The sequence below is a fragment of the Melospiza melodia genome, chromosome 14 (genome assembly GCF_035770615.1).
Source record: "Melospiza melodia melodia isolate bMelMel2 chromosome 14, bMelMel2.pri, whole genome shotgun sequence".
In the NCBI taxonomy this organism is placed as follows: domain Eukaryota; kingdom Metazoa; phylum Chordata; class Aves; order Passeriformes; family Passerellidae; genus Melospiza; species Melospiza melodia.
In genome coordinates this window covers 19116326-19138870 of record NC_086207.1, presented here as the reverse complement: position 1 = coordinate 19138870, position 22545 = coordinate 19116326, and the positions used below count along the sequence as shown (strand labels likewise).

Genomic DNA, 22545 nt, shown 5'->3' with positions numbered 1-22545 from the left:
CTGCCCGGGAAGGGAGATCCCAGCCCTTGGCACGGGCGCACGGTGCCCATGGAGCCCCCCTGGAATTGTTTCCTGCCCGGCCGGGCGAAGGAGGCGCCTGGGAATTGCGGGAGCCGCGGCTTCTAACCCAGCCCCGCGTAACTCATTGACCTCTGCCGGGAAGCGGAGGTTCCCAGGATGATAAGGAGCTCTTGGAAGGAATTCCTCCCCTCGTGTGAGGGAGTGGCAGCGCTGGGCACGCTCGCAAACACGTCCGCAGCCCCGGCAGCTCCATCCCGGCAGCGCAGCAGCGTTCCCTGGGGCTCGGAGAGGCTGGAATTGGATGCGGGAGCTCCAGAGAGGCTGGAATTGGGTGCGGGAGCTCTCCGGGAGGGAAGCGGAGCTGGGAGCAGGTCAGTGGAGCCGCTGTGTGTCTGTCCCGGGGCTGTCCCCTGCCCTCGGGCCCAGCTGGGCAAAGCCAGCCGGGAGCTGGTGCGGGTGGATGGAGCGATCCAGAGCCTCTGGAATTCCGGGTTGGAGCGATCCAGGGCGTCTGGAATTCCATACTGGAGCGATCCAGAGCCTTTGGAATTCCCGGTTGGATCCAGCCCCTCTGGAATTCCAGGCTGGAGCAATCCAGAGCCTCTGGAATTCCCGGCTGGAGTGATCCAGAGCCTTTGGAATTCCAGGCTGGAGAGATTCAGGGCCTCTGGAATCCAGGCTGGATCCAGCGCCTCTGGAATTCCCGGCTGGAGTGATCCAGCGCCTCTGGAATTCCCGGCTGGAGCGCAGGGTTCGGGGCTTTGGTGCTGCCTGGGTCAGGGGCTCAGGAAGGGACAAGAGGGTTTGGGTACTTTGGCACCAGGGGCTCAGGGATGGGTACGGAGGGAGGGACAGGAGGGTTTGGGTGCTTTGGGAACTGAGAAATGGGTTTGGGAAAGGGGCTTTGGTGCCAGGGCTGGGTGTCAGCTCCTGCAGAGCTCTGGGGCTTGCGGCAGCTCTGTCCCCGAGCCGAGGGTGCCTGCACAGCCACTCTGACCCTGTTCTGTGCCCAGGGCAGGGAGCGGGGCTGGCACTGGGATTGCAGAGGGAGCAGCGCCCCTGGAGAGCGGGCACAGGCAGAGAACCCCCTCTGGAACAGGCTGAGATCCCAGGAAATATTCCAGACTCATCCCTGGCTTTTCCAGGGAGGCCAGGCTGCAGCAGCAGCAGCAATGGGGGCTCTCCAGGGCAGATCCAGCATTTATTTGTGGGGAAGCAGAAGGGTAGGAAGTGGAGTGAGAGGTTTTCAGCTTGCTGGCCAAAAGGCAAATTCCAGCTCAGGTCAAACAGGAGGTGACACCTTTGCTTGTACAGGGATGGGTTTGGTTGTTAAGTTGTCAAGGTAGACTTAAAAACAAAAAGACATTTCACAACCACAAAGGAAGACATTTGTGTTAAAAAAATTAAAATATTAAATCCTCCCATTAAATCCCTTCCACTGCACCAGTGTACTCACAGCCTCCTCCAGCCTGGCCTAATTATTCCCACCTATAATAATTAATGTAATAATTAATCCCTGGATTAATTATTCCCTGCTCTGGAGAAGTCCATGGCCTGGGATGCAGCCTGGGAGAGCCAGCAATGCTCCTGCAGCACCCCCAGCACACAAATCCCTGCAGTGGTGGCTCTGCCTGGTTGCTGCAGTAAAAACCCATCCCTAAAACCCCTCCCAACCTGCAAGTTCTCTCCCTCAGCCCTTGTGGGTTTTATTTTGCAGGGGCTGTGTTGCTGTGGCCCAAAGATGCTCTGCAGACCCTGCTCAGCTCACTGAGCCCTCCCAGGCACCCCAAATCCCGGCCCTCAGGGCTGGGGATGCTCTGAGGATGTGAGTGAGGGGGGAATGAGGCTCACCCTCATCCTGGGATGCCCAAGGGATCCTGCAGGGCAGACAAGCCCTTCCTGCTGCTGTTGGAGCTGGGGTTTGCACAGCGCTGCCCCCGAGGTGCCCACAGTGCCGGGGCTGCAGGACTCACCCGGCTGTGGGTGCCAGAGATGCCCATGGTGCTGCCAGCTGCCCCCAGGGTGACACAGGAGAAGCATCAGGCAGGAAGGAGGAGCAGGATCACAGCCAGACCCACATGGAGGACCCTGGATGGGCCCCAGGTGGACACCCCCAAAGGTGAGGGAGCAGCTCTGCCTCTGGGAATGGGGGAGAGCAGCTGGGAGCTGGGGCAGGCTTGGCAGAGCGAGGGGAGGAATGGCAGGAATGTGCCGTGTGGGACGGGCACTGCCCTCCTGGAGGCAGAGAGCAGGAAAGGAGGCTCAGGGGGCCCTGCTGGCTCTGCACAGCTGTGACAGGAGGGGACAGGGACAGGAGGAGAGGAAATGGTCCCAAATTGCACCAGGGTTGGATATCAGGGAGAATTTCTCCATGGAAAGGCTCGGCAAGCGCTGGCACAGCCCATCCAGGGCATGGTGGAGTCCCCATTTAAAGGACATAGCTGTGGCACTTGGGTACACGGTTTAGTGGTGCCCTTGGCACTATTAGGTGTGTGGCCAGACCTGATGCCCTTAAAGCCCTTTCCAAAGCTCTCTGATGCCCTAAAGGTGTTTCCAAAGCTCTCTGATGCCCTAAAGCCCTTTCCAAAGCTCTCTGATGCCCTAAAGGTGTTTCCAAAGCTCTCTGATGCCCTAAAGGTGTTTCCAAAGCTCTCTGATGCCCTTAAGGGCCTTTCCAAAGCCAGCTGCTGCAGTGAGTCCCTCCTGTGCCCCCCCGAGCCCGTGCCCGCCGCCCCCGCGGTGGCAGTGCCCTCTCAAAGGGGACATTGTGCATTGTGGCCGTGCCCAGCCCCGTGCCGGGCGGGCAGCGAGCAGCCCTGCCCCTGCCAGCCCTGTGCCAGCCCTGTGCCAGCCCTGTGCCAGCCCTGTGCTGCTGTCATTGCAGCCACACATGGGCTGCTGCCTGGGGACCCCCTGGCACCCGGAGCTGGCGCTGGGATGCACAGGTAAGGTGCCCGTGGGGCCGCAGGGCTCCTGCCATGGGCTGGGAGCCTTGGGGACACCTGGCACTGAGCACTGGCCCCTCTGCCACCTGCCTTTCCTCTGGGATGGCTCCTGTGCTCTCTCCTCTTGGATCGGGGTGTGTGGGGGGTGAGGCAGGACGGTTTGGCCAGGGAGGGGACAGGGTGACTCTGGGGCTGGTTTATTCCCATGTTGTTGCTGCTCCCCCTCGCTGCCCAGGAGCTCTCCAGGCACAGCCCGTGGGTGCTGGCATCCCCCAGGGCACCATTCCCATCCCAGGGTGCCCCAGTGAGCTGCAGGAGGGACATGGCTCAGGATCAGCCAGAAGGTGCCCTGAGCACCAGCCCTGGAGCCAGGAGTGCAGCCCTGAGTGCTGGGACCTGCCTGGGGCTGGCGCTGTTTGCTGCCCACTGGCACAAAATATTTTGGCACTGAGGAGGCCAGTGAGTCACTGGCACGGCTGGGAACAACTCCCCAGCTGCAGTTTCAATTGGTCTCTTGAAAAGAAAGCTCCCAGTTCCCTTTCTGAGCTGGCTCAAATGAAAATAAACACTGAAGCCGTGAGAGCAACCGGAGCGAGCCCCGGGCCCCATGGACGGGCTGTGTCCTGCTGCTGGCAGGGGTGGCACGAGCAGTGTGCCACCCGTCACACCCCAGGGACACCTCTCGGGCCGGGAGGATCCTGCCAGGGGTGCGGACGCCTCTGCCCCCCCTGCAGGTGAGGAGTGTGAGTCCTGCTGGCCCCGGCCCCCCGAGCTCCTGCCCCGCGGGGACAGCCCGCACCGCCGGGGACAATGGTGGAGGGACACGGACACGGACACAGCACCAGGGACACGGCCCCGGGACACGGCAACAGGTACCCATCCCCATCCCGAGGGCATGGCATCAGGGACACAGCCCCGGGACATGGCACCAGGTACCCAACCCCATCCCCAGGGAATGGCATCAGGGACACGGCCCCGGGACATGGCACCAGGTACCCAGCCCCATCCCCAGGGAATGGCATCAGGGACACGGCCCCGGGACATGGCAACAGGTACCCAGCCACAGGGAATGGCACCAAGAACCCATCCCCAGGGCATGGCAACAGGTACCCATCCATGGGACATGGCACCAGGGCCACATCCCCATCCCCAGAGAATGGCACTAGGGACTCATCTCCATCCTGAGGGAATGGCATCAGGGCCCCATCTTCAGGGAATGACATCAGATACCCATCCTCTTCCCCAGGGAATGGCATCAGGGATCCATTCCCAGGACATGGCATCAGGTACCCACCCCCAGGGAATGGCATCAGGTACCCAGCCACAGGGAATGGCATTAGGTACACATCCCCATCCCCAGGGAATGGCACCAGGTACCCCCCCCAGGCCCTGCCAGGCTCGGTGGGCACAGAGAGGGGAGGAAGGCAGCCAGGAGTGGAGCAATGGCAGGAGCCAGCTCAGATGGAGTTCTGCCTCTGCCTCCCTTCACTTCCCCTTCTCCATTTCCTCATGTGGAGCTGCCACATGAAATGTTGAGACTTTGTTCAATGTAGACCCTTTTCTTTCAAAGCAAAACTCATTCATGGCCTGTCCAGCCTTGGGCTGTTCTTTTCTTCTTGCTAGCTCTACATGAGAATTCTATTTCTTTAAATAAGAATTCTATTTCTGCATGCAAATACCAGTTTATTTGAGTGGCTGGCAAAGCTGGCTCAGTGAAAAGAACTGTAGAGCAGAGTTCTGGTCAAAGGAATGACTTTAAAAAGCTGCTGCACATTCCAGCTCCACATCTCCAGGTACATGTTTATCTTACAAATCCTGTCTGATTGCTGACAAAAATTGGGGTTTAATCTGGTTATCCCTCCACTGCCAATGCAGCTGTGGAGAGCAGGGCTGGAGCTGTGTGTGCCTCAGCTTTCATTAACATAATTAGCAGCTCACATAGCAGGCCCTGAATCCTTTATGGCAATAGCTGATGATGTGTGGAGCAGGGAGAATGCTGCTTGGGTTTTGGATACCCGGCAGAGCAGGCAGGGGAGAAAATCTCATTTTGATTTTTGAATTTTTGAACAAAGAGTTTTGCAAGGCCTTGGCTCTCCTGTGCTGGGGAGTTGAGGTCTCCTCCAAAAAAATTTCTGCTGGGGATTCACCCTTTTAACAGATCTGCTCATCTGAGGGTCTGGCCAGGAGAAAGAAGGGAAATCTCCTCACTCCAGAGCCTCTCCAGCACTGGAAAAAAAACCAACATCAAGGGAATGATGGAGTTAGACCCCATCACTCCCATGGATCTCTCCGACCTTGAGCACGACTTGAGGCTGGTTCCAGAGTCGCCCAGTCCCCAGCAGAGGTGCAGGGCTGTGCTCCCAGGAGCTCTCAGCTGAGGCAGGACATCCCACAGCGTTTCCAGCAGCTCTGCTGTTCCCTCCTCTCCAGGTAAGGCTGGGCTGGCAGAGAGGAGCAGCCCCGCTCCCGAGGCAGGACACGGCTCCCCGGAGCCCCCGGTGGTGCTGCTGGCTCTCAGGAACACTTGTCCCCCAGGTAAGGAGCTCCTGGGCCACCTCACAGATTCCCTGGCTCCCCACAGTGCCTTGGGTCTCACCTTGGTGCTGAGGGATGAGGATGGGCTGGGCTTGCGTTGTATGAGCATCACAGCCAGGCTACATGTGCAAACCCAGGGCACACAGGGAATATTCCTCTGTCTGCTCTGGGTGCCCTGACCCCCAGGGCAGCACTGACTCTGACCTTCATTCATGGAGAAAGTTTCCTAAACTCCAGAATAGACTAGAACCCACAAAAGTGTGAAATAGGTGATAGAGAGCAGTGTAGGTGTGTCACCGGGTGAGAAATTGAGGTTTTGGGATTTTTAGTGTGTTGGGGATGGAAGCAAGATGGAGGGCACAGGGTGTCATCCTGGGTTTCTTCTTCATGCTTTTTCTTCCTCCTTCTCCATGGGTTTCGGGGGCATTTTGCAATTGGGCAGAAAAGTCCCCATTGTGGGCTCTTTGGGATCAGTTATTGGGTTAAAATGGAAACTAATCCGGGTGTCAGTTCTTAATTGGATAGTTTAGTCTTAAAAGACCTTGGAACAAGAGATTGTTGGTAATGTTGTGCCTTCTAATGAAAAGCTGCAGAACTCACAGTGGTGAGACCGTTTTACTGATAAGAAATAATAAACACCTGAGTCTGAACATGAAATATCATCTCAAGTGCCTTCAGTGCAGCCCCAGAGAAACCCCCAGCTGGAGGCTCTGGTGGCCCGGGCAGGGTGGCAGGGGTGGCTCTGGGTTGCACAGAGCTCCTCCTGCCCTTCCATCCCTCCTCTTTTCCCTTCCCAGAGCTCTCTCTCTCCTTCTCCGTGGAGAGCCGCTCCTGCGGGCGCTGCAATGCCCAGCTCCAGGAGGCTGCCAGGAGGAGGCTGTGGGCTCTGGACAGCGATGACAGCAGTGTCTGTGCCCTCTTCAAGGTACAAACCCTGTGCCAGCGTGCTGGCATGTCCTGGAATGGTGGGAGGTGTGCTGGGGTGCCAAACCCAGCTGTGGAGTTCCTCCAAGGCCACTGCTGGGGGCTCTGGAGGGGACTGGAATGATGGGGAATATGAACTGATGGCAAGGGAGGGGCAAATCTGAGCCTTGTGTTGTTTTGGGGATCTGAGCCTAAATAGAAATTCCCAGGGCTGGGATCACCAAATCCATGTCCCTGTTGGAGGGGACAGATCTGAGCCTAAATAGGAATTCCCAGGGCTGGGATCACCAAAGCCATGTCCTGCTCTGGACAGGCACAGAGTTCCCAGGCTGGATTTTATACAAACAAATCCCAGCTGCAGAGAGGATGCCCGGACTGAACTCTCCTTCCCTTCCGGGGTTCAAGGCTCCAGGAGTGTCCCTTGATCTGCTTTGTCTCCCTGTGCAGGAGCTGTCAGCCAGGCTGGTCTGCACACAGGCACACGAGGATCGCTTCCTCCTCACCTTCAAAACCCCCGAGGAAGTCTGGAAGTTTTCCACCTATCTGACTTTAGGTAATGTTCCCAAGGTCTAAACAGACAGTGTGAGGAGGGTTTTTGGAGAAGGCATTGCCTGACACTACAGAATTGCAATGTTCAGGGTGGACAGTGAGAAATGAATTAGAAAACTTTGCAATCTGTTGTTTATGAAATCTCTGTTTGGATCAGGGAGAATCGGGAGGATCCCTTTTGGGAAATTTTGGAAGCAAAATTAGAAACTTTTGCCTGACAATTGGAAATCCCCAAGACCCTTCCTGCTGCCCAGAGAGGGAGGTGCTGATGCTGATGCCCCTGTTGGCTTCTCAGGGTTCGTGGGGACCTGCCTGGAGCAGCTGCTCCTTGCCCAGGAGTTCTGGCTGGACTGTGCCCTGGTGGAGGACACAGAGCTCAGGGTCACCGTGGATGAGGAGCACCTGGCCGCCATCTACATGGATCTGCTCCTCCAGGAAGGTGTGATGGGAATGCACGTGGGGGAATTCCTGCAAATCCCCCAGCAGGGCTGGGCTGGAGCCCCTGGCGCACTGGTTCCACCTCTGACTCTCTCTCTGCAGGGAACTTTTTCTGCAGGGCAGTGCCTGGGGTCTGCAAGCTGGAGCAGGAGGGAGAGGAGGGTCTGCAGCTCTGCAGGAATGAGCTTGTTCATGTGAAGAGTGCTGGACAGGATTCCAGATGGGAAGGGATGTCCCTGCTGACGGGACAGCGAGGCGTGGTGCCCGTGACTGCTCTGGAGCCAATAGCTCAACCCTTTTACCAGTAAGTGCTGAATGAAAGGGCTCAGACCAGGATTCTTTCCTGATCCTGATCCATCACTGGCACCAAGGCTGGCTGGGAAGCTCCTCTTGCCTCTGGCAAAGGACAAGAGCCTCACAATTCTGTGACGATATTTCCAGGAGGGTCCACATTAGGCATAAAGACTGGAATTAATGCAGGTGCAGTCAATGGGACACAGCAAGGACACGCTCCTGCTTCAGATGTGATTTTGTAAGGTATTGATTGAGGTCATACATGAGGTTATCTCTGATTAACAGATGAAGAAAAAATTCAGGCAATGCCAGCCAAAGTGGGGCTTCACACTGGTCACCGGGCTGAGCCTTTCACTTGGAGAAACCTTTCCTAAAGATGGCAAATTTACCCTGCTCCTCCCCTGTGGTGGGACACCATCCCTGGGCTGGCCTGAGCTCAGGAGCGCTCACCAGGGCCACTGAGGTCCCCTTTGCCTTGCAGGTGGTTCCTGAGGAATTATGCTGTGAGCTTTGGCCTCTCCCAGGAGATCAGCGGGACGAGCTCTCGGGCCATTGGTGAGTGGCACCTGGGCACAAAAGCTGGGTTTGGCCACAAATGGCCACAGATCCATCTGTTCTTCTGGGACTGACCCCACCACAGGGGCTCTGAGGGAATGCTGCATCTCTGGGCCCTCTGGAATGCAGATCAGAACTTGCAAACCACATTCTGAGGAGCACAGAGAGCAGAGAGCTGCTGGTGACACCCCCTGCCACTGGCTTTTCCCTGTCCAACTTCAATTTTATGTTTCTTTTCATTCTTTCAAAGTGAGGTTTCAAATGATGAGGTTCCCACCTTGTGCTCACATGAAACCTGTGCCCTCCACTCAGCCCTTAACCCCAGTCCAGTCTGGTTCAGAGCAAGCTGGACACAGGAGGTCCCTGCAGCTGTGTGTGACTTTGTCATGTAGGGATGGACATTGGCACTGTCCAGGATTTGGCAGAATTGAGATAGGGCAGGGATTTTTCTGTGAAAATCTGTAAAATTTCCAGCCACCTTCCAGGCTGCAGCTTGAGAAGGGTGGAGTTTATTCATCCCTCTTTTATTTTGTATTATAACCCACTTCTCAAGGAGAAAAGGCAGAGAGCTGGACCCAAGATCACAATAAATCTTAGGGGAGAGAGGGCCAGCCCTTTCCAGCTGGAATCATGGCCTCTCCCTGCCCAGGCCTTTTCCAGTGAGGAGGATTTAGCAGGGATCCCACTGAAATTCCCTTTTTTGCCTTGGTTTCCCAGTCAGAGGCAGGTGCATCGCCACCAAGGACCACAGAGGAGCAGCGTGGGATGAGCTGAGCTTCTCCAAAGGAGATGCCATAGAAATCATTGGATTCTTCATCCCTGGGCTGCCATGGTTTGTGGGCAAATCCCTCAGCACCAGGAGCATCGGCTTCGTTCCCACCCGACACGTAAACCCCGAGCCTTGCGAACCCCTGTGAGTTTATTTAAATTAAATTCTGGAGAAAAGAGAAGGGGGGCTCAAATCCCACCTCAGGGCTGTGTGAGAGCCTAGGGCAGGTGATTTCCCTTGCAGGACCTTCACACAGGGTGGGTTTGAGGTGTGAGCAGAAGCTTTGGCCAGGCTCTGCTGCAGCCCAGACACAAAAATTGCATTTCACCTGCCTCAGATGGTTCTTGGAGAGGAACAGATCCAGCCCTGGGCTAATCTGGCTTCCCAGTTTGTCCTAGAAATGTTCAGTTTGTAGCTCTGAGGGGCTGGGAGCCTGGCAAGGGTGGGGAGAGCATTCCTTGCCCAGGAAACAAATCCTGCTCTCCTTCGTCCTGCCCTGGGTGTGGAGGCAGAACTGGCACAGAGCAGAACTGCACACCCACCACACAGAGACACAAGGAGAGCTGTGCAGGGAGGGAGGGTGCTAAATCCCACCCTGACTCTGCAGCTGGCTCTGGTGGTGGCTTCCATTGCAGAAGTATGGGTAGGAGGACAAGGTTTTAACCAGGGTCTGCTGGGCTTTCCCCTCTCAGAGTCACTCCAGGTGAGTTCTAGCACTTTTCTCTGACACTCCAGAAGGGACAGAGCAGATCAGGTGGTGTCCTGTGGATTCTGGATTCCAAAACAGTCCAATAGGTCCTTTCCTCTGGTGCCTTTCTGTTCCTTCATGGAGAACCTTGATGGGGAAGGTGTCCAGAATCCTGTGTTCATCTGCAACACACCTTCTGTGGTGGGAGGAAGAGAAGGCATGGGAAAACTTCCCATCCCATCCCATCCCATCCCATCCCATCCCATCCCATCCCATCCCATCCCATCCCATCCCATCCCATCCCATCCCATCCCATCCCATCCCATCCCATCCCATCCCATCCCATCCCAGCTGCAGTGTCAGGGGCTGGGGCTGGGCACACGCTGACTCTTTGCTCCTGCCCCACCCCAGGGGAAAGGGCTTTGTGTTTCTGAGTGAAGAGGAGAAGTCCCCAGTGCTGCACATCCCCTGCAATGGTGACGAGGAGCACTTTGCCACCCTCCTGGGGGACCTGGCACACACTGACATTACCTCTGTGTACAGGCTGGGTGAGTGTCCCCTCTCTTTATATCCCAGTCCTGCATCCCCAGGGAGAGCTGGGCAGGCCTGGAGAGCCCCAAGACCGTGGGGGTGCAGTGGAGGCACCTTCTGGGGTGGAGGCAGCACAAACCTGTGTGGGGTGGTGTTCACAGGGGTGCCAGGACGAGGGAAGAGACAAGGATCTGACTCCATGTTTCAGAAGGCTGATCTATTATTTTATTATATATATTATATTAAAAAGAATAGAAGAAAGGATTTCATCAGAAGGCTTGAAGGAAAGGAAAAAGAATGGAATAATAATAAAATCTTGTCACTGACTGAGACAGTCCAGACAGCCGGATTGTGATTGGCCATTAATTAAAAACAACCACAGGAGACCAATCCCAGATGCACCTGTTGCATTCCACAGCAGCAGATAATCAATGTTTACATTTCTCATTTCTCCCTAACAAAAGGATTTTCCATAAAAAGTGTCTGTGACACCTGTGCTTAGTCTGGTGACAGAGGCTGGAGGTGTCCTCAGGAGGTGACCCTGCCATGCTGGAGTCTGCAGGGCCCTTCTGTGCTGCCAGGGCAGCTCCTGGGCTGGGATTCACCCTGGCAGGTGCTGCTCTCCACTGAGCCTGGCCTGCAGCACCAGGGTTGGGGTTTCTGAGGGCTCTCACTTTCTCTGTTCTGGCTGGGTGGCTTTGGGACTTCAGCTGATTTCTGCACACTGACCCTGACCAAGGATTTGGGGTTTGTTTTCTGTTTGTCTCTTTGTATAGCTGGGTTTGAACCCACAGCCGTGTTCCCACAAGTGCCAGCAGGTGAGTACGAGGAGGGGACAGAGGGGGAGGCTTTGGTGATGGCTGCTGAGGGTGAACTTGGACAGGAGGAAACATCAGAGAATGGTTTGGGTTGGGAGGAACATTAAAGGTCATCCTGCCATGGTCAGGAACACCTTCCACTATCCCAAATTTCTCCAAGCCCTGTCCAACCTGCCCTTGGACACTTCCAGGGGTGGGGCAGCCCCAGGGAAGAATTTCCTCCTGATCCCCCTGTGGTTTCCCTGTCCCTTCCAGAGGCTGCTCTCCATGGCAGTAAAGAAATCCAGGTGCTCCAGTCCTGGGAGGAGATCAATGACTGGGCCACCAGCAGCACCTCAGAGCTGTCCAGCCCAGGCAGTGAAACAGCCCCTGCCACTCTGGAAGATGTCCTCCTGGAGAAGCTGGATGACTTGGATTATCCCAAATTCTTCATCGACCTCAACGCTGGCCACATGGAGGATGCTGATGTCTTTGACCCCATACTGACCTTCCTCAACCAAGACAGTTTCGTGCCCGGTTTCCAAAGCTTTTATGATCTCAGCTTTTCCTTTCTCCACTCCACTTTTTATGGTTTCTCTGATGAGGATGAACTGGTCCTGTACCTCGAGACTTCCCGCAACTGGGCCAAGAGGACTCGCTCAGTTTGGGCTCACGTCAGGCTTTGTTTCCTCTTGGGTAAGCTCTGCATCAAAAAGCTCAAGCTCTCCCAGGCCCGGGTGTACTTTGAGGAAGCCATGAGTGTCCTTGACAGGGGCTTTGGGGACCTGCCCCTGCTGGCAGCGCTGCATGGGAGCCTTGCCTCCATCTACCTGAAGCAGAACATGAAGCACAAGTTCTCCTCCCTGCTGGGGAAGACGGTGACCCTGCTCGTGTGCCTGCCTGGCCGCTCCTTCAGCTCAGAGAACGAGTTGGAGCTCCTCACCTACATCCTGAGGGAATCCATCGCTGTGTGCAATGCCCCACTGGAGGCCCGGATCTGCTTCCTCATTGTCAAACTCTTCCTGCAGCTGGGCCGGACCGAGGAGGTGCTGCCCTTTCTGGAGCATCTCCAGTGCCTCAGCACCACCTGGCTCAGCCCAGGCAGCCGTGCTGGGCCCCTGGATGCCACTGCCACCCTGGGCTACCTCTACGACAAGAAATGCCTGCCGAACATCGCGCTGGCCTCCGTCAGGTCCTTTGTTCCCAGCAGCACCAAGGGCACACCAACCCCCGTCTGGCGAGCCGGCTTCATCCTCCAAAACGCTTCCAAGCTCCTGGGGAGGCAGCAGCAGGACAGGAGCAGCATCCCAGCAGTGGCTTGTGTGTACCTCAGGCAGGCTCTGCAGTTCTGCTGCGAGAGCAGGGCCGTGCCCATGCAGAGGACGCTCTGCGCCGTGCTGTCCAGGATGTACCTCCAGCACGGCCTGCTGGATGGAGCCATCCCTTACGCAGCCAGAGCAGCAGATCTGGCCAGACTGCTGGGGGAGGAGGAGGCGTTTGAGTCCTCGCTGTGCCTGGCCTGGCTGTACGTGCTGCAGCGGCAGCCGGGCCCGGCGGGGCAGCTCCTGCGGCGGCTGCGGCGCGGCCTGTGCGGCGCGGCCTGCGAGACCCCGCATGGCGCCGTGCACAACCTGCTGGCCATGGCCCTCACCGCCCAGGGCCGCCTCCAGGAGGCCGCAGAGAACTTCCTGAGGGCCCTGCACAAGGCCAAGGATGCGGGGAGCTGCAGGAACCAGGCGGTGGCCCTGGCTAACCTGGGCCAGCTGAGCCTGTCGTGCGGGGCGGCCCAGCTGGCCGAGCTGTACCTGCTGTGGGCAGTGCGGCTCTACAGCGAGCTCCAGGGCCACCGAGAGATGGACACGGAGCTGGCACAGGTGCTGCTGTGGCTGGCACAGGCCATGGTGGACAGGCAGAGGAGGGAAGAGGCCAAATTGTGCTACGAGCTGGCGCTGGGCTTTGCCCTGAAGTGGCAGAACCTGAGGAGTGAGTATAGAGAGGAGCCAGGAAGTGTTTGACCCTGCTAGGTCCCCAATGCGGTTCCCTGAGCTGTCCTTCTCCCTTTCCCTGTCCCACACAGTTTAGCTGTCCCCTGAGCTGTCCTCCCTTTCCCTGTCCCACACAGGTCAGCTGTCCCCTGAACTGTTCTTTTCCCTTTCCCTGTCCCACACAGGTCAGCTGCACGTCACGGAGCGTCTGTGCCATTTCTACAGCAGAGTGTGCCCTGACCTGCAGGCCTCCATCACCTACCACGAGCACTGGGCATCCCTGGCACGGCAGCTGCAGAAGAGGGAGCTGGAGGCCAGTGCCAGGCAGGCCCTCAGCCAGCTCTACCAGGCTCTGGGCACACCTCAGTGAGTGCCTGGGCTGTGGGATGCTGCCAGAGTGTGCTGCCTTTCCTGGCGTGCCCCTCAAGCAGGGTGGTGGTGGCTCCATCTGCCCCACAGTTCAGATTCTGAGGTTTATGAGCTGTCACTGTGCTCTGAGAGGGAGCAGCTCAATGTCAACCAGAGCTGGGCAAACGTTCTCCCAGACAGAGCTGGAGTGTGGCCAAACACAGTTTTCCAGGACACATCCAGGCTTCAGCAGAGTGACAGGGAATTCATTGCTTCCACTGGAAGCTTATCCCAATGATTAATCACCACTCCCCAGCAAGAACAGGCTCCTTATCTGCTCTTTGAGTAAGTCTGGTTTCAGCCTCTAGCTGCCAGGGCTGCCCTTCCTACATCTGCTGTGATATTGTCCCCAGGGAGGGCCTAAAGACCCACAGGAGGTGCTTAAAACCAGTATCAGCTCACCTTTAATCCCTGCCCAACAGTGTGTGGGACTGGGAGAGGAGAGGAGAGGAGAGGAGAGGAGAGGAGAGGAGAGGAGAGGAGAGGAGAGGAGAGGAGAGGAGAGGAGAGGAGAGGAGAGGAGAGGAGAGGAGAGGAGAGGAGAGGAGAGGAGAGGAGAGGAGAGGAGAGGAGAGGAGAGGAGAGGAGAGGAGAGGAGAGGAGAGGAGAGGAGAGGAGAGGAGAGGAGAGGAGAGGAGAGGAGAGGAGAGGAGAGGAGAGGAGAGGAGAGGAGAGGCTGGGACAGGCCACAGACCTTGAAGGCAATCAGATCAAAGAGTGGAGAGGCAGTTCCCAGTGCCAGAAGGACAAATGGGCAGGGCTGTCCCCAGCTGGGATGTTCACCTTGCAGGCAGGTCAGGGTGAGTGCAGGGGGAAGGTATTCAGGGAGCAGATGCCTGTCATGTGAACGGTGCTATTTAGGATCACAAAGCACCCCATTGCCTGGGCTCCCAGGACAGCTGGGGCCTGCCTGCCAGCAAACAAACTGCCCTGGACACTGCTGCCTCTCCCTTCCCACAGCTGAGTCAATGTCCACCCCTCTGGCTCATGCCACTGCCTGGCCCTGTGTCCTCCAGTGACCAGGGGCTGGGAAAGGGGCTTGGACATGTAGCCAGAGATCTCCCAAGGGACAAACACCAGGCAGAGGTGTGGGTTTGGGTGCCAGGTGCTGTCTGGGACATGTAGGTACAAGCCTTCCCTGCCTGTGCTCCCATGTGGAGCTGGGAGTCACTTTGGGACTCGGTTTAGGGAGGCAGGTTGGGTTTGGAGGTGACCTGGATGAAACCCTCAATCACCCAGGGATGAGGAGCAGCCTGAGTGGGACCACTGGTGTCCTGAATTGTGCTAAGGTGGCCAAGTGCCCATTAAACCTGACCATTAAAGCATGGAGACATCCATGATCCTACCAGGACACCTTGCTCAGAGCTGACCATGTCCTTCTGTCCCCAGGCTTTGGTAACTCCAGGAGGAGAGGGCAGGGGGTCAGTGCCATGGGGAGGTGGCCTGGGGACAGCTCTGTGACTCCTCTGAGGTGGCTTTTTGCCTGTTGCCATTGCAGGGCTTTGAGACAATCCCTGGACTGCACCAAGCAGAGCCTGAGGATCTTCATCGACCTGCAGGAGGCTGTGAAGGCAGCAGAGGCCTGGCTGCAGGCAGGAAAACTCTATTACCTCCTGCAGGAGGATGAGCTGGTGGAAATGTACTTCCAGGTATGGGGGAGGTGGCTGGAGCTGTGCCTTGCATTCCCATCACAGCCTTTTGGGGCTGGGAAACCTGGAAGGGAAAGTTCTGAGCACTGTGAACCTGCGGCTGGAAGGAAGGAGGAGCTCTTGCCTTGCCCTCAGGCACTGAATTTCCTCTCTTTCTTTCCATCCACTGAGTTTACAGGATTTGGGGGTGAAAAGAAGTGAGTTCATTGAGTCAGAAGTGATGGGAGAGTGCCAAAAGAAGCTGGAGGTGCCAAGTGAGCAGTTCCCATTGAAATATCCATAAATAAGGGACAAAAGCCAGGGAAGTCCTTGGGGTTGAAGACTTCTGACACCTCTCCATCCCCAGCGTTATTTTATCAGCTGAGCTGCAAAGTGGATGAGCAGCTCCTTAAATTTGAGGTTTATTTAATCACACCAATGTCTCTGCCTTTCCAAATGTCACCCCAGCCCCTTTTTCCTTGCAGGCAGCCATCCAAACTGCTCTGAAAGGGGACAACTTCTCCTTGGCCATGGACCTCTATGAGAAAGCAGGTGACACCTTCTTCAATGGCAGCCGGAACAGGGCCCGGGCAGTGGAGTTTTACAGGGTATGGAGTCCCCTGAGCATTCTGTCCCTTTGTCCCCCTGTGGTGGCTGGGGGGGCTTTGCCCCAAGGATGGAGGGTGCAGAGGGACGAGGTCATCCCAAGGGTGCCAGCGTGGGAGGCTTGGAGAACAAATTTGCAAAGAAACCCCAAAATTATTTGGGATTGGGAATGGGCTCCTTCCATTACAAATCCTGGTGGTGTTAAGTGTGAGCTGGTCACTCCTGGGTACACCCAGTCAGAATTCCAGACACCCAAGGAGGGGCAGGGATGTGAGGGTCAGGCTTTGAGAACCACTGGGATTTAAAACTCATGTTCAAGGGACTAAAACCCAAACCTGCAGCGCCCATCCCCAGCCTTGGTCCCTGTCCTGCTGCTCTGTCACCCCTCTCAGGCAGTGCTGATCCTCCAGGAACATCCTGAGCTCACCATTCTCTCTCCTTAGGGAGGAGCTGTGCCCTTGGCCAGGAAACTCAAGGCCACCCAGACAGAGCTGAGGCTGTTCAACAAACTGGCAGAGCTGCAGATCAGCCTGCAGGGCTATGAGAAGGCTCTGGAGTTTGCCACGCTGGCAGCCAGGCTCAGCCTCAGGGTCGGTGAGTGATTTACACCCTAAAGTTACTGGCAGTTACTGGGATTTATTGGGGAGCCACTGAATCTTGTGGATGAGAACCAGATCCATGTGAAAAGGGGATCTCCTGCTTTCCTAACACTGCTGGACCTGTTCTTACCAAAAATCATGACAGCTTTTTGAGGCCACTTCCTCTTTTTTCAGCTGTGTGAGAGCAGAGGGTTTGTGTTACCCCAGAGCACAGGAAGTCTGGTGAAAGCACAGGACTCAGCAGTTCCTCTCTGCCCTGCTGCTAAAAACCTCACCCCTTCCCATTACATAAATAGTTTGGATGGGCAAAATGCCAGCTAAAATGTCTGGGATAGGACCAGTCTTGTACCAGCCCCTTCCAGTACCCTAAACAATCCCCTGGCTGGATGATACTCCTGGGCCAATCCGTCCAGCTGTGGCATCAACCACCCCGCCCATGGCTCTGCTTTCTCTCAGAGGTGTCCATACCTCAGGCTGCAGAGAAAATGCATCCAGAGTGGCTCAGCAGGGCTGGGGATGGATTGAGCTGGATCAGCAACTTTTCCAGGAGATCCATGGCAGGAGCTGGTTGATCCCACCTCTCTATTTTCCAGGAGATCCCACCCCTCTCTTTTCCAGGAGATCCAATGGCAGGAGCTGGTTGGTCCCTCTGCTTTCCCAGGGGATCAGCTGCAGGAGCTGGTTGATTCCCAGCTGCAGGAGCTGGTTGATCCCACCTCTCTCTCTCCCAGGGGATCACCAGCAGGAGCTGGTTGCCTTCCACCGCCTGGCCACAGCCTATGACCTGCTGTGCATGCACGAGATGGCCGAGGATTGCTACCTGAAGACCCTGGCCATGCGTCCCCCCGTGCTGCAGAGCTCAGCAGAGGCCCTGTACTACTGCAAGGTCTACTGGCACCTGGGCAACCTGGCCCTGCACAAGCTGAAGGTAAGAAAGGAGCCCTCCCGTGCCTTGCATGGAGGGCTGAGGGTGGAGATCACATCTGGTTTTGAAGGGAGGAAGGGAATTTGGAAATAACTGCTGGCACTTAGCACCATTCCATGAAATCAGGTGTCCCTGGGTCCTGCTGGACCCCCAGGCTCTGCTCCAGCTCCAGTGAAGTGTTGTTATAGAGCACAACACAGCACAAAGTACCACAACTCCATCAGAAGGGTGCAAGAGAGATTTATTACAGTAATAAAGTTGCTTTAATACTTATTCAAGATATTTACATTCATCCAACATACACATTCACTGCCCATTGGTTATAGGAAAGAAACAAAGTACTCAGTGGGTGACTAAGGAGCCACATCCTTCTGTCAGCCAGCTAGAGTCTGCATCTCTTAACTTTCTCTCCTTCATCACATCTCCATGGTGACAACCTTGGTGTCCTTCTCAGGAGAGATCTGGGGCTTTCCCTTCTCTTTAGGAGGCCTTTGCTGGCCCACAAGAACAGCACAGAATGTCTTTCCTACAGTGAAGCCCCTTCCTAACTCCTGTCCTGTGTTTTCTCTCAGGATGAACAGGATGCAGCCTCCTACTTCCTGCTGGCCCTGGCTGCAGCCACCGAGCTGGGGGACCAGGAGCTGCAGGCCCTGCTCCGTGCCAAGCTGGATGCCATCCCCGGAGCCCCAGGGGGACCTGAGGGCACCCCAGGCTGTGCCACAGACCGGTCCCGGTGGCTGAGCCAAGGTGGCCACGTGGTGTGACCCGTGTGCCACCCTGGGGACACCAGTGGAGCCATCCAGCAGCACCATGCAAGGTCTGTGTGCCCACCAGGACCAGCCCAGGAGAGTCCTGCACCACGTCCTGAGGGGCTGGAGGGGTTTGGGCTCCTCCTCCCAAGCACTGGGACCCTGCCTTTGTTTTCCAGGAGCAGGGCTGTGCCCAGAGCAGAGGTGGCACAGACAGGGCAGGTGGCACAGCAGTGGTGCCAGAGCTGAGCGTGCAGCAGAGCTGAGCTCCTGGGGGGTTCAGGAGTGCCCTGCCCAGGATGGGGACTGGGGGGTGCTGCCATGTGCCTGTCCCCACACCTTACGGCAGCTCAGCCCGGCCCAAACTTGTTTGGAACAGCAACTCCTTTATTTACACCTGGATTTATCCTCATCTGCTCCACGAGGTCTGGGCTGGCATCTCTGCCAAGCCCCTCTCCTGTAAAAGGCACCACCAAAGCTTTTGGCAGTGAGGGACAGAATTAGGGAAGTGAGGAGGAATAAAGGGGCTGGTCCAGCCTCATCTGGGGGCAGAAACAAACTGCTCAGGGGGAGGCAGAGCCACCCGGACCCCAGCCCTGCCACCCAACCTCCGGGTGCAGAGCAGGAGCACAGGAACGGGGAGCTGCTGGCGTCCCCATCCCTGGAAGTGTCCAAACGTGGATGTGGCATTTGGGGACACGGTTAGTGCTGGGGAAGGGTCGGGCTCGATGATCCTAGAGGGATTTCCCGACCTTGGAGGGGTTTCCCGAGCCGAGCAGATGCCAGGCGCAGGAGGACGCAGAGCTCTGCCGCTCAGCCCGGCTCGCCAGCAGAGAGCAATAAATGCCCATTTTTGCAGCGGGAGCGGCTTCCCCGCACAGCCCGAGCGCGGCTCTGGAGCTCAGGGAAGAGGGAGAGCTTTTCCCAGCGGATCTCTTTGCTTTGGCAACCAGCGGCCATCTGGGCTTCACAGCCGGACCCTGCTCGTGCTGCCCTGCTCGGATTGTTAAATGCAGAATATTTATTTCCTCCCTCGCCGCTCTCTACAAACGCCGGGCTCAGCTGCCTCCCGCAGTCCCTTCGAGGCGTTTGTCACCGGGGCAATGGTTATTTACCTCTTGTTTACCGAGCATTGCTGCGGGGCTGCGGGGCAGCCTCACACCAGCCCCGAGCAGCGGAATCTCCATCCTGGGTGAGATCCAGCCGGCTCAGGGCTCCCCAAACCTCCCTGCCCACCCCACTGTTGGGCTGCCTGGTCTCACTGCAGCTGCTTGGGGCTCGCCATGCCAGGGCAAGATGTTTTCTGCAGTTTTTCAGTCAGTTCTCCTTTTTCTTTTGGACCATTCCAACCCCTCAGCATCCTCTGGATGTTTTCACACGCGGGGAAAAGCAGGGTGTCACACCTTTGTGCCAGGAGAAGATGGACAGGTGGAAATCAGGGTGTGGAGAGGAGCTGGAATGGCTCTGGAAGCCCTGAAGGGTTTATTTAAACTCTCAAGCTCAGTGTCTGAGCTGGCCTGACTCAGCTGAGCTCCAGGAGTCAAACAGAGACTCTGGAGCAGCTTTGGAACAAAATGTGTCCTCCTTAAATCACAGCAAAACAAATTTGTGGTGCCTGTGGGGGGAAAAAGTCTTTGTCCTTGGGACCATCCTGTAAAATATCATTCTCCCTGTCCCTCACCTGCCTGCCTGCTCCCACATGCAGTGGGATGAGAGCTCAGGGGGGCCAGGGCTTATTAAAATTCACAATTCAGTGAAATTAAAAGCTGCTGTTCATGTGCACCAAGTCCAGGGTCGGTGCCCAAGGAAAGATGAGGATATTCCATCCCTTCAGCCACCAGTTTTGTGGGCAGAGAATTTGGGGACGTTGTGCCAGAGGAGGTCACCAGTGGCGGCTCAGCTCCTGCAGCTCCTGTCCTCCTCCCGCCTGCCCAGGATGGGGATGTTGTCCTCCAGCCTGGGGCATTCTGTGGGACCCTGCAGGAGGGGTGCAGAGCCTGGCCAGGGCTGGGCTGCTGCTCCAGGAGAAGGCTCTGGAAGGAAGAGAAGGAATGTGGGAACACAGAATTGTCCTGCAGAAAGCATCGACCGCAGCGTCCTGCCCCGACACCGCGGAAATAGGGGAAAGGGAAGGGATGGATCAAATCTCCTGTGACACCAGCGGGGCTGTGGCTCGTGACTCCTGCCCCAGCCACATGTGACTGCCTGCTCCATGCCCAGGCCAGGAGTTTTCCTTCCTCTCTGCAGCCAGACAGGCTGGAAATAGGCCTGGAGGGAGCCACGTGCAGCAGCACGAGCTGCTTGGAGCAGCACCTTCCTCCCAGAGCTTCCAGAGGGTGCTGGGACATCCCTGCCTTGGATTTGGTGCTCCACTCCTTCCCCAGTTTGGCCTTCCAGCACTCCCAGCCCTGGCACTGTGATCCCCTGTTTGTTTGATGCCTCAGGAGGCCATTTAAGGCCTGGAGCGACCAGGGGCTGGATTTCTCTCCCATATGTTCATTCTTGGACAGTGGAAATACCATGACAGGAATAATTCTTGCATCATCTGAGCTCTGCTGTGAGCCTCCCGTGGAATGGGCAGAAAGGAAATGCTGATAAATGGAAATGCAGATATGGACACAGAGCTGGGTTTATCTGGATTTTTGTGGAAATGACTTGTTTGTGCAGAAATACAGCACCCAACAACAACAGCTGTTATCAGCAGACATTTTTTCATCATTCCTTCGTGGCACACCGGTGCAAGCTGGGCTGGATGAGAGACCTGGAGTGGAGGAGCAGTGAGGCTGAGGCAGAGATAAGCCCTGAGCTCAGCTTATCTCAGAGGTGGCTGCTCCTCTCTGGGCAGCATCTCCTGCTGTTGCCTGGCTCAGTAATGAGGAGTTGGTAAACACCAGCTGTTCTGCTAAGCAGAGCTGGGGGGAGTGTGTAAACTGGGTAATTTAGATTAAAAATCATTTATTTGCATAGCAACCTGCTTGTTCAGTGATAATTGGGCTCATAAATATGGATGGGGGAGGAGGAGCAGGGGCTGAGGCTGAGCCAGAGCCAGGAGTCACCAACTGTGGCTGCAGGGGCTTGAATAAACTCTCCATCTGTGAATTGGGATGAAAACACCTGGAACAGGCCTGGAATTCCTGCAGTGCTGCTGGGCTGCCCTGAGAGCTCACCTTGTCCTGGAGCAGGGCAGAAGGGGCAGGAAAGTGACTCTGGATGGGGAATAGACATCCAGCAGGGATTTGAAACTCCTTGTGCTGAGGTGGCATCGGGCAGCGGGCACTCCTGGAGCTGTCACCTCTCCTGGCACTGCTCTGTCACCTCAGTGTCCCTGGCACTCCCCACCTGGGATGGGCATTTCAGGGAGAGCATCCCTGTGGGCATGGAGAGGGCAGGGAGAGTGAACTGGGAAAATGGGGCAGAAAACACAACCCAAGCACGCAGCTGGTAAAACCTCAGTGCCAGGGACGTGTGGATGTGGCTCTGCTGGGTGCCAGGGATGGGGACAGATCCCTGCTCCTGCCTTGTCCTGGGTTAGGAGGTGTCAGGGGGAAATGGGGACCCAGGGAGCTGCTCAGAGCTCCTGGGGGCTGTGCCAAGAGTGACAGCTCCAAACAGAGGGAAACGGGCAGGGAACAGGCAGGAAAAGTGGCAGGAAAGAAGGAGGAAAGATGCAGGAAAAAGGCAGGAAAACTGGGACAAAAGAGGCAGAAAAACTGGCAGGAAAAGAGGATGGAAAGAGGTAGGAAAAAGGTAGGAAATCTGGCAGGAAATAAGCAGGAAAACTGGGAGGAAAGAGGGAGGGAAAAGGCAGGAAAGAGGTGGGAAAGTGGGAGGAAACTGGCAGGAAAACTGGCAGGAAAGAAGGAGGAAAGAGGCAGGAAAACTGTGAGAAAACTGTCAGGAAAACTGGGAGGAAACAAGTGGGAAACAAGTACGAAATAGGCAGGAAACAGCTAGGAAAACTGGGAGGAAAACTGGCAGGAAATAGGCAGGAAAGAGAGAGGAAATAGGCAGGAAGACTGGCAGAAAAGAGGCAGGAAAAAGGTAGGAAAGAGGCAGGAAAACTGGGAAGAAACTGGCAGGAAAACTGGGAGGAAATAGACAGGAAAAAGGCAGAAAAACTGGCAGGAAATAGGCAGGAAATCTGGGAGGAGAGAGGTAGAAAAGAGGCAGGAAAACTGTCAAGAAACTGGCAGGAAAACTGGCAGGAAAACTGGCATAGGAGTCTGTTCTCCCCACAGCACTGGGGCCAAGTGTAGGATGCAGCACAAGTGCCAGCAATTCCTGTCACACTGCAGGAGAGGGAGGGAAATTAAAAAGATTCCACATTTGGCCGTGGAGACTCTTGGAATGCAGTCCAGGAATCTGGATGAATTCACAGAAATGAGCTCCTGAGCAGCAGATGGGTTTTGAGGAAGGAAGAATGAATTCTTACATAACCAAACTCCCTCTGTGCTCTGGTTATGGGCTGCTTGTTTTCTTTTGCTGTTTTCTTTGGGTTTTTTTCTTTCTTTTGCACCTGCTCTGACCGTGGCACTGGGGCCACACAAGAGCACAAACCCACACTGGTTATAAATTCTATATCTGCAGGATTTATGGGCT

The 22545-nt window shown here is 56.2% G+C and overlaps 1 protein-coding gene across 2 annotated transcripts; it reads left to right on the top strand.

Annotated features, from left to right (window-relative positions):
- Positions 1–272: 272 nt before the first annotated feature.
- SH3TC2 (SH3 domain and tetratricopeptide repeats 2) lies at positions 273–20916 on the top strand. 2 transcript variants are annotated; one of them, XM_063169056.1, is made up of 19 exons: positions 273–392; positions 1739–2140; positions 3701–3838; positions 5397–5501; positions 6299–6426; positions 6873–6978; positions 7270–7413; positions 7515–7716; positions 8188–8261; positions 8979–9174; positions 10130–10266; positions 11026–11067; positions 11323–13029; positions 13217–13397; positions 14938–15088; positions 15553–15675; positions 16117–16267; positions 17004–17200; positions 17770–20916. In XM_063169056.1, exons 2-19 carry the CDS (start codon positions 1885–1887, stop codon positions 17959–17961), a joined length of 4230 nt encoding a protein of 1409 aa, XP_063025126.1. In that variant the 5' UTR covers positions 273–392; positions 1739–1884; the 3' UTR covers positions 17962–20916. The 2 variants fall into 2 exon arrangements, with proteins under 2 accessions (XP_063025126.1, XP_063025127.1); XM_063169057.1 differs by lacking the exons at positions 273–392; positions 1739–2140; positions 3701–3838 and adding an exon at positions 3854–4018.
- The last annotated feature ends 1629 nt before the right edge of the window (positions 20917–22545 follow it).

Excerpts from the sequence above, each read along its gene's own strand:
- SH3TC2 (XM_063169056.1), top strand. The coding sequence starts at position 1,885 with ATGCCCAAGGGATCCTGCAGGGCAGACAAGCCCTTCCTGCTGCTGTTG. Across the intron at positions 13,030-13,216 it reads GAAGTGGCAGAACCTGAGGA|GTCAGCTGCACGTCACGGAG; the intron begins GTGAGTATAGAG and ends TGTCCCACACAG. Across the intron at positions 17,201-17,769 it reads TGGCCCTGCACAAGCTGAAG|GATGAACAGGATGCAGCCTC; the intron begins GTAAGAAAGGAG and ends GTTTTCTCTCAG.